Raw genomic sequence first — 10,952 nt, 5'->3', positions numbered from 1 at the left:
GCTATGAGTCGGTCCCGACTCGATGGCACCTGACAACAACTACTTTACATTGAACAAGATTCACAGCCTCTGTATGGTTTGAAAGCCAAACAATGGTTTAAAGTGAAAAGCCATAGGTTTTTGTTTATTTAACTTTCTATTGTGAGTTGGGTGAAGGTTTATAGAGGAGATGAGTTTTTCATTCAACATTTTATTTGATCTCAGTGATTAGCTTCCCCACAATGTAATACCACTCTTTCTACTTCCTCCTGTGTTTCCTGTTTCCAGTCTTACGTCTTTCCTGACCCTTCTGAACCTTTTCCTTCCAGAAAGGCTACTCTTTTGCTTGTTCTAAGGTGTACACTCATCTGTAGTGTGAATTGTTCCTCTTACAGATTTGTCTGTTGTTTGCTGAAAATTAAGCCATGGGGTAAGTTCCTTTCCGGACCTTAAAAGTGATTTAGGGCCGTAGTCTCAGGGGTTCCAACCGTTGTCATCTGAACAGTAAGCTTGGCCTTTTTTACGATTTTGTGTTTTATACTGTTTTTCTTCCATCGTATGTAGGACCTTTCTTTCAAAGAGTTAATGGTAACCGGGCACAATCTTCTGGTCTCAGAGATTGATGATCACTTGGTCCATTAGTCCATTGGAGTAATTGTTTCTATATGCCTTCAGTTTTCTTCACTCTTTCCTTTACTCATTAGGGAGAAACTAATAGTTGTACCTTCGATGGTCGTTCATAACCTTTAAAGACTTCAGTCGCTCCTCACCAATTGAGAATGTAGAGCATTGTCTTTTTCGACTGCTACTTGCCAGTTGACCTTGGTGTCCCAGGAGACTATGGTCCTGAGCCCCTAGGCCAGGTGACTCATTCCCACAAAGTGTTTGGTTATAGCTAAGAGGTTTTCAGAACGTTGCCCCTATCGGCTTCACCACATTCATACATATATTTATAGAGATAGCTGCTATGTATTCAAACCTGTATGTATTCGTAGGCATACTCGCACTCTCCCTCCCACCTGCATTCAGCCTGTGTGTCTATCCATGTATCTAGTCATAGATCACCGTGATTGTAAGGCAGCAGAGCTTTTAAAAGAAATACATAGTGGTACCGTGGTGAAAGGACTCAAACTACTAACCACACAAGGTCAGCAGATACTCTGTGGAAGACAGATGTGGCAGTCTGTTTCTATAAAGATGACAGCCTTGAAACCCCAATGGGGCAGTTCTGCATTGTCATGTAGAGTCACTGTGAGGTGATTTGGCAGCCATGGGTTTATGCATCGTTTCTTAAAGTCTTATTATAGGATTACTTTTCTGGTTTCTTCTTTATTCTGTGCATAAAAATTTTTCCCCTGAGGATCCCCAGTAATACTGTAAGTGGGGGCTGCTGAGTGTACCTTAGCTTTACACTGCTCAGCACAGTAAGTGGCAGGGCAGGTAGAAGCCCTCATTGGACAATGACTGAGACCTCCAGGCTGGGAGCCCCAGAGTCTGGCTGGTCAGGATCCTGATCCTGGGTTTTTAGTGTCCACGGGCCTAGCACAGATCTTTATAACAGAAATGCTTACATTAACAAATTTCACTAGCCCTGTAACCTCAGGAGAAACTGAAGTATTAACTTCAGAACTAGCAAAAAGTTTGCTGAAGGCGTAATAGAAAAAGTGAATTTAATCATAAAAATGTTTACATCAAAGAAACAATGAATTTATCTCCACCCACTTATGTTCCTTGAGTGACTGGTTTCTGAATAAGAAACAACGTGTCATTTTACCAAATGGGACCAAAAAAAGAAAAAAACACAAAGATTTATTAGCCTCACTTTTCTTGAGAAGAATAGGTTTCGTATGTATCATTAGTTACTTTATCATGAATAGCGTGTAGTGTCATCTTAGTGCTTATTAATCACCCTTTCCTTCCAACCAGCTGTTAAGAATAATTAACTGAAATTGGTGGTACATCATTGATTCCACATTAATCTCGTTAAGCTGGTGTCAGCGAAATGTTGAAACATTAATGTCCACCACAAAGGTGCTTTCAAACATGTGTTTTAAAGGGTTAGGAATTTTCAGTCGCTGATATTTGGAAAGCAAACCCCTTGTTTCAAGCAAAGATAGGTGGTAAGACCTAGCTGAAATCAGTGGAACTCAAGAGTGAAAGGGACTATAAGTCATCAGTGAGAAGGACTAATGTGTAAAGAGAGTCACTTCAGAGAAAAGTGCAGTGTTGTTTTTGTAAGCCTTGGACGCCACCTGCCCTCAAGGACTTCCCAGACACTCAGCTCAGTATTCTCACTCTATGCCCAGGCTCTTTGTACTTTCAGCATTTGGAGGGTCACATCCCAGGGACACAAAGAGATAGAATGATGAAGCTCTCAGTTGTCCCTTAATGCGTCTACCCAAATGAGTTGTTGTGGGCCAGAGCAAGTCTTGTAGCCATTCCTCATTTTAAGAGGCAGGAAAGTGCCTTTGTATTGTGTCCATTATGGAAGGGCAGAGAAGTGGGAAATTTGTGACTAAATCAAAGTAAACATATAAATTGATTATGAAAATGAAAATTCAGTTTCTTTACAAAACTAATAACATAAGTAAAGCTTTGAAGATTCTGATTGGCAAGAAGGGGGGAGAGGACACAGTATAAAAAGCAATGCAAATAGGAGTCAGAGATTTGTGAAGGTAGCAGAGAATGAGATGTACAATTTGATCATAATAGATATGAAAACGTTTATCCACTGTAGATGATTTTCTAAGAAAATAGAAATAACCAAAATTGGATCAAGGTGTAAATAACTGAGTAGAAGCTATTAAAATACGTGTATGTGTCTGTGTGTATGTACTTAAAGATCTGGTAAAAATGTGCTCAGTCTCCTTGATACTTATAAATGAAATCTACTAAATATCTTGGAAACAGGTAATAAATGTGCAATAAATATTGAGTAGAAAGCAGCAAAATATGTAAAACTAGTCAGAGAAGGAAACTTTAAATACTTCCTGTTAAATGAGAGAAGATAGAAATGTGGTAAGGCTGCCCCCTGTCACAGATGGGAAACTTGCGACACCCAGAGAAATGAGGCCGTCTTAGGGCATTCCAGCTCTCAACAAGTAATAGTATAGATGGAAGGAGCCTGGTGATGTGGCAGGTAAGCACTAGACGACTAGCTGAAAGGTCAGCAGTTCAAACCTTTCAGCCACCCCTCAGGAGAAGGATATGGCAGTCTGCTCCAGCCAAGATGACAGCATAGGAAATCTATGGGCCAGTTCTGTTCTGTCTTCAAGAGTCACTCATTACTAGGTAGAATCAGCTTGTTGGCCACAGGGTTTAAAATTGTTGTTAAGTGCCGTCGAGTCGATTCTGACCTATAGCGACCCTGTATAGGGTTTCCGAGGAGCAGCTGGTGAGCTTGAACCACCAACCTTGCAGTTCAAACAGCTTTGCAGTCTGGCGCATTAACCCACAACACCACACCAGGACTCCTAACCCAAATCGGATAAGGTTGTCAGTCTTATCGTTTGTGAACATAAAAGCAACCCTTCTGAAAAAAAAAAGTAGTTCACCAAATTTAGCAATTTGTTAAAAGAATAAATGTGTCTCTTCCTCCTTCAATCTTTGCTCAAATGTCATCCTTTGAAGGAGGCACACCCTGCTTGCTATATTTAAAATTACAGCCAATTTCACCAACATTGATTATCTACTTTATCCTGTTCTCCCTGCACTTTGTCCCCACCCCCAAGACCTTAGAGTGCCTTTTCTGTAGTATATTGTATACATTAGCTATTTGTTATTTTAATTGTTTATTGTCTCTGCTGGCTACAAAGTTAACTTGGCGATGGTGGGGATTTGTCAGCTTTGTTTACTGATGCAAGCCAAGTACCTAAAACAGTTAACACTTTGTAAATATTTGTAGAAAACATGAATTCTAAATGTGATGTGGCATCCTGGCAACTTCTGTGCTACTATATTTACAACTCTTGTATAAACTTGAATTTTTTCAAAGTAAAAATGTTCATTAAAATGAGTTTATTAAACCAAGGAATTCTAAGATGCATTGGCATTAAAAACAAAATAAAATGTCTGCTCAAATGACACCTTCTCAGTGAGTCCAACCTGAACGCAACTTCACATCATGAACAGCCCCACGGCTACACTCTCCATCTCTTTCTCCTGCTCGGGCTGTGAACTGCAAGGTCAGCAGTTCGAAACTATCAGCTGTTCTATGGGAGAAAGATGTTGCTTTCTGCTCCCATAAAGATTTACAGCCTTGGAAACCCTGTACAGGGTCGCTATGAGTCGGAACCGACTCCACAGCACATAACAACAACAATCTTCCAACACAGCATATTCAGTTGACTTACTATGCATTTTATTTACTGTTTCCATGAAGTCAGAGAACATTGTACAATATTTTATCTCAAATACCCAGAACAGTGCATGGAAATAGCAGATAGACAGTAAATCTTTGGTGAGTAAATTTATTGAAAAAAGATACAGGACATAGTAAAGAGCAACATTCGTGAGGTCAGAGAGCATGGCTAGTATCTGCTGAATCCGCAGTACCCAACACAGTACCTGATACTCAGTAACTAATTAATTATTTGCTGAGTGAATTAATAATTGATGCTATTTGTTTGAAATAAAACACAAACCATATATTCCATATATTCCCATATGCGTGTGGGAAGACAAATGGTCAGGATGGAACCCACTAAATTGCTTTGCTTAGTGTCTTACGGGATGGCACCAGTTATTAAGGGACAGGGCAGGGTAGAATGGGGTAGGGTTAGGTGCCTACACAACCCTCTCTGTTAGTGAGTGCTTGCCTCTGTAAGAACCTGAGAGTGAGCACTTGCTTAAATGGCATAGTCTACGCACCTCATCTCACTTGCCTCTAGTTGTGGCCCTAAAGAGAAAATTTCTTTTTAGTTTTGTACTATCTGACATTTTGTAATTTCAGTTGAGTGTGTGTTACTTCCCCCCGCAAAACTTTTTTAATTCAAAGGCAAGAAAAAACAAATGCTTGCTGTTATCAACATCCGTTAACACTTTATAAAGATACGGATCTTTATAAAGAAAAATAGAAAACAGGAATGATTCAGTTTTCCTCCTTCATTTCGATGTTGCTAAGTACTGTTGACTCTGCTCTGACTCATGGTGTTGTTGTTAAGTACCATTTCAACCCATTTCTGCTGCCACTGTATCATTTCATCTCATTGGGTATCTTCCTATTTTTCACTCGCCCTCCATTTTACCAAGCGTAATGTCCTCCTTCAGGGACTGGTTCCTCCTGATAACATGTCTGAAGTATGAGAGATGAAGTCTCCCATTCTGAAGTCTCCCATTCTAGCTGTATTTCTCCAAAACCAGATTTGTTTGTTCTTTTGGCATTCCTTGGTACTTTCAGTATTCTCCTTCAACATCATAATCGAAATGCATCACTTTTTCTTCTGTCTTCCTTATTCATTGTCCAACTTTGACATGTATATGAGGCTATTGAATGTACCATGGCTTGTGTCAGCTGCACCTTGCTCCTCAAACTGATGTCTTTGCACTTTAACACTTTGAAGAGGTCATTTGCAGCATATCTGTCGAATGCAACATGTCATTTAATTTCTTGACTGTTGCTTCCATGAGAGTTGACTGTAGATACCAGCAAAATGAAGTCTTTGACAACTTCAATCGTTTCTCCATTTATCATGATGTTATTTATTGGTCCAGTTGGGAGGGTTTTTGTTTTCTTTACATTGAGGTGCAATCCATACTGAAGTCTTTGCTCTTCATCAATAAGTGTTTCAAGTCCTCTTCACTTTCACCAAGCAAGGTTGTATCATCTGCATATCGCAGGTTGTTAATGAGTCTTCCTCCAATCCGGATGCCCCATTCTTCTTCATATAACTCAACTTCTTGGATTATTTGCTCAGCATACAGATTGAATTCATACATTGAGAGGATACATTGAAAGGTGGAACACACCTTGCCTGATTTTAAGCTGTCAAGTGTCCCTTGTTCTATTCTAGCAACAGCCTTGTCTTTGTTTCTTATGAGCACATTTAAAGAGTCCTGGAATAGTAAACCTTCCCAACGTTATCCATAGTTTATTGTGATCTACAGAGTTAAATGCCTTTGCAGAGCCAATAAAGCTCAAGTAAACACTTTTCTGGTGCTCCCTGGTTTTAACCAAGATCCATCTGACATCAACACAGACATCTCTCGTTGTATATCCTTTTCAGAATCTGGCTTGAATTTTTGGCAGTTTTCTGTCACTGCATTGTTGTGACTCATAATGACTCTTTATATGATTTCCAAGGAATGGCTGGTGGATTTGAACCCACCTGTTTTCTGGTCTGGCATTGCAGGTTAAGGTGCTGGACTGCAAAGTCAGTTTGAACCAAAAGGCCGGCAGTTCAAGCTCAGCAGCCATTCTTTGGCCATCCTACATACAGGGTCCGCTATGGGTTGGAACTGACTTGACGATGCTTACCAACAGCTTTCTGGTGTGGTGTTGTAGGTGTTAAGCACAGGATTGCAAACCACAAGGTCAACAGTTCAAACCCACCAAGGGCTTCTCGGAAACCATGTTGTACAGTAGAGATGTGGGAACCTTTTTTTTTTCTGCCAAAATTTATTAAATGACTCTCAGGCCATACAAAGTTATCAATTCAAAAATTAACCTGCTATATTTGGTCAAACATTTAATTAACTCACCCCTAATGGAATGGCTGAAGTCCCCGTGTGGCACTGTGGGTCAATTCGCTGGACTGTAAAGTCGGTTTGAACTGCAGGTTTGGCAGTTCACATTCACCAACTGCTCCCCAGAAACCCTTTACAGGGTTGCTGTGTGTTGGAGCCAACTCAACAGCAGTTGACAACAACAACAAATGTGATAGTTGGAGTCCTGGGATGGCACTGTGGGGTAAAGCACTGGACTGTAAGGTCAGTTTGAACCACAAGGTCAGCGGGTCAAATGTACCAGCTATTCTTTCAAAACCCTATCCAGGGTTACTAGGACTTGACGGCACTTAACAGTGTGAGAAATGCTGTCAATACCAACAAATGCTCAAGTAATCCAATCTATACTTATTTTAGCAAGAGTGAGGTTTTCATTAATCAATTTTATAAAATTGGGTGTCGAACCAAGTAGACATGGGCCAGTGCACCACATAACTGGCCTGCCTGAAAAAAAATTTTATTCCCCTGTCTCAAAAAAGCCCCTACTCCAGTTTCAAGTCTCCCTCCATTCACGAACCTGCAGGCACCTCTTGGCTTCCCTTCCTTCAGAGAAGCCAAACTGGCTCACCCATGGTCTGTTTTAATGACTATTCTTATATAAAGTTCCTAGTCCTCCCTTCCTCTGTTCATCCTGCTTACATATCCATGGATGTAAATCAACAGTCTATGTCTAGAAATCTCATGAGCCTTTATATTACTGAACATGGACCACGCCCACAAGAGTTATTTCTCACAACAGCAACCACAGCAGTGTGATGCTAGGAATGTGGTTCCCTTTGCAGGACCAGACCAAATGATTATGTGGGCCTTACATAGCTCATGGGCGGGAAGTTCCCCACCCCTGCTGTCAGGGGTCACTATGAGTCGGAATAGACTTGAGGGTACTTAACAAAAAACCCCAAAAGGTATGGTTTTACAGTCCAGTGCTTCTCCTATAGTACTATTCCACGATTCCTTCCGTTCTTCATGGTGGTGAAGTACTGACCCTGTATAGGGTTTCTGAGGAGCAGCTGGTGAGCTTGAACTGCTGAAATTGTGGTTCAAACCATCTTTGCATTGCAGCACATTAACTCACAGTGCCACACCAGGACTTAGTTACTCCCTGCTACATGATCTTGAGTGTTGAAGAAAATTCCCCTACTGCCATACCCCCCAACCCCCACCCCCCGCGTGCCAAGCTTCCCATTTTATGTCCCAAATGGAGCTTATTGTCCTGAGACAGTGATTCAGTGATGCATAACTCACACATGGTGTGTGCACAGGGCTAAATGAAAAAATCATCCCCAGAGACGGAACTATTTCCTGCTTTAAGTCATTTTCTTTTGTAGTTTCAAAATCTTGATTTCAAGTGGTTGCTGTTAATCTTCAGTGCCATCGAGTCAGTCCGATTTATAGTGACACTTTCTGTGATCCTAAATTCTCTGTACTTGATTTTTGGTCACTTCTAAAGCATAGAGGGCTATGTGGCTGCCCCTCTGCTCACAAGCCAGACCTGCCTGCTGCAGCTCTGCGCTTCTGAGTATTTTCATCTCTGCCACAGCAGAGCCTTTGTCTCTCTCATTCTAGTGCAGAAAGGTACTTACTTAAATTTGTATGATGAATGACCCCATGGTGAACAATTGCGGTATTTTCTTGATCATGATCTAAATTATTCTTGAGGCGATCTGATTGTAATTTTGTGTAATCACAGTGGAAATTATTATCCATTGCAGGAGCATCAGGAGAGCGTTCTGGGTAACACCATGCAAAGTGTGATCGCATTGCTCAACAATCTGGTTGCCTGCAAAGATTTGAATATGAAACTACTTTATGAACAAGGTAAAAATGCTTTTTAAAATTATTCTTCAGTTCTGTTGAGTTTTGACTTTTGGATACTACCTCATCTTACATAGTAGGAAGCCAAGAAGTACGGTGCATAGTGACAGCGTCTCTGAAATAATTCACCCACTTTCATGGCAGAAGTTAAAAGGCACAGCTTAACGATGATAAACTAAGAACTAGAGGTGAAAGCATAGGAGTTAGACTTAACTACTGCCAATCAAAATAAAGAACAGATACGAACAAAAGTCTCTTGGGATGGATTGGGGGCAACTTTAATTCACATCTTATGCCCATATATACTGCCACAATTTTTGAAAATGTATACATGTTCTACTTACATATTAATAAAATAAAAGCTCTCATTTGAAATGTTCTAAATTTTATCTATTCACATTTTTCTGACTTTCCCCTCAAAGAATGTAGAATTCTGTGAAGTCATTATACTTAAGTGTTGATATATTTTTCTTCCCTGTTATTCTCCCAGTGGAATATGTGTATTTCTAACAGCATTAATTATTGCCAAGAGTTTTGAGACTTCACTATATTTGTTGTTGACGTGTGTTGTCAAGTCAGTTCTGACTCATAGCGACCATGTATAGGGTTTCCAAGGAATGGCTGGTGGGCTTGATCTGCTCATTTTTCTATTGTTCAGCTTTTACTTACATAAGAAGTGACTAGAAAGACCATGACTTGGGTCAGGTACACGTCAGTCATCGGGGTGACTTCCTTGTCTTTTGGAATTTTAAGTAGATGTTTTGCTTTGTTTGTCCATTGCAATCAGTCATTTGATTTCTTAACTGCTGCTTCCACTGGCTTCGTTATTGATGCAAGTAGAATGAAATCCATGACAGATGCAGTTTCTTCTCTCTGTGTCATGATGATGTTTAGAGTGTCAGGTGTGAGTAGTGAGACTTTTCATTTTCTTCATGGTCAGATATAATCTATACTGAAGCCTGTGGTCTTTGACCTTGATGTGCAAGAACAATTAGAAAGATGATTAAACACAAAATAAACTACTGGAGCAACATGATAAACTAACTAAACCCAATAGACAGTTATAAATATTCCATCCAATACCAGTGGGGTCCACGTTCTTCTGAAGCACACATGGGACTTTCTACAGGATAGATCATGTGCTAACCAGTTGCCAGTCAAATTGATTCTGACTTATGGCAACTGCACATACTGCACAGAAGGGGTTTCAAGCTTGTGAACTTTCAGATGCTGATCACCAGACTTTTTTCTTAAGGCACCTTTTAAGTGGGTGCAAACCTCCTACATTTTAGTTAGTAAAGGCACTGAAGACCATATGTTGTTGTTGTTTTTATGTGCCATTGAGTTGGTACCGACCCATAGCGACCCTGTATAGGGTTTGCAAGGAGCAGCTGGTGAGTTTGAACTGCTGATCTTGCAGTTCAAACAGCTTTGCAGTCTGGCACATTAACTCACAGTGACACAGATAATACAGTAATTTCACAATATAGTAAATTAAGAAAATAAATGGAAATTAAATAACATGCTCATAAATGACCACTGGTCAAAGAAGTCAAGTGCTGTTGAGTTGGTTCTGACTCATAGTGACCCTACGTAGGGTTTCTGAAGAGTGGCTCGTGGATTTGTACCATTTCAAACTGACCTTGCAGTTCAATGCTTATTCTACAGTGCCACACCAGGACTCCAAAGCTATGCCTAGTGGAAAGTTGATAGATATACAGATGCTTATCTTTCTCTCTGTGTGTGTGTGTTTAGTATCTTTAATTATGTAAAGATAATGTTCATTCAAATCACCTAGAAAACATTTCACTCACTGGTTTGCTTGGCAGCCAGTCTCTTGTCTTTCTCTTCAGCAATGGCAAGGCGGATACCTTTTCCTCAGGGAAGAGAAATCCATGGTTTGTTACCTTTCCAATAACGAAAATGTTGGAAAGTTGGATGGAAAAGCTGTTGCCATTGGCATCTTTGACATGAACCACATCAAAAGAGCCAGGATCTTTCTCTGTTAGTGATCACACCAATTCTTCCCAAGTTGGCACCTCCAGTCACCATACACAGGTTACCAATGTCAAACTTGATGAAATCAGTAATCTTCCCAGTCTCCAATTCATTCTCAATGGTACCATTCACCTGATGAGGGGATCAATGTAGCATACTGTGGAAGCATCATGGGTCACCAAATGGGGGATTCCTTTTGTGCCCACAAAGATCTTTCTTACTTTGCACAACTTGTACTTTGCCTCCTCAGGTGTAATATGATGAACAGCAAATCGACCCTTGGTGTCATAGACCAGACAGGAATTTTCTGTGGTTTTGTCAATGCTGATGATGTCCATAAAACCAGCAGGATAGGTTATATCAGCTCAGACCTGGCCATCAATCCTAATGAACCACTACATACAGATCTTTTTAATTTCATGTCCTGTCAGGGTATA

The 10,952-nt window shown here is 40.4% G+C and overlaps 1 protein-coding gene across 1 annotated transcript in view; it reads left to right on the top strand.

Annotated features, from left to right (window-relative positions):
- Positions 1-10,952, top strand: part of ULK4 (unc-51 like kinase 4) — an 892,765-nt gene that overhangs the window by 533,323 nt on the left and 348,490 nt on the right. The window contains exon 29 of the mRNA XM_006868826.1: positions 8,415-8,520. Coding sequence (XP_006868888.1) covers positions 8,415-8,520 — 106 coding nt within the window. The remainder of the gene's footprint in view (positions 1-8,414; positions 8,521-10,952) is intronic.

The sequence above is a fragment of the Chrysochloris asiatica genome, unplaced genomic scaffold (genome assembly GCF_000296735.1).
Source record: "Chrysochloris asiatica unplaced genomic scaffold, ChrAsi1.0 scaffold00124, whole genome shotgun sequence".
Lineage (NCBI taxonomy): Eukaryota > Metazoa > Chordata > Mammalia > Afrosoricida > Chrysochloridae > Chrysochloris > Chrysochloris asiatica.
Note: the sequence above shows the minus strand (reverse complement) of the source record. Positions and strands in the feature narration are given on the sequence as shown.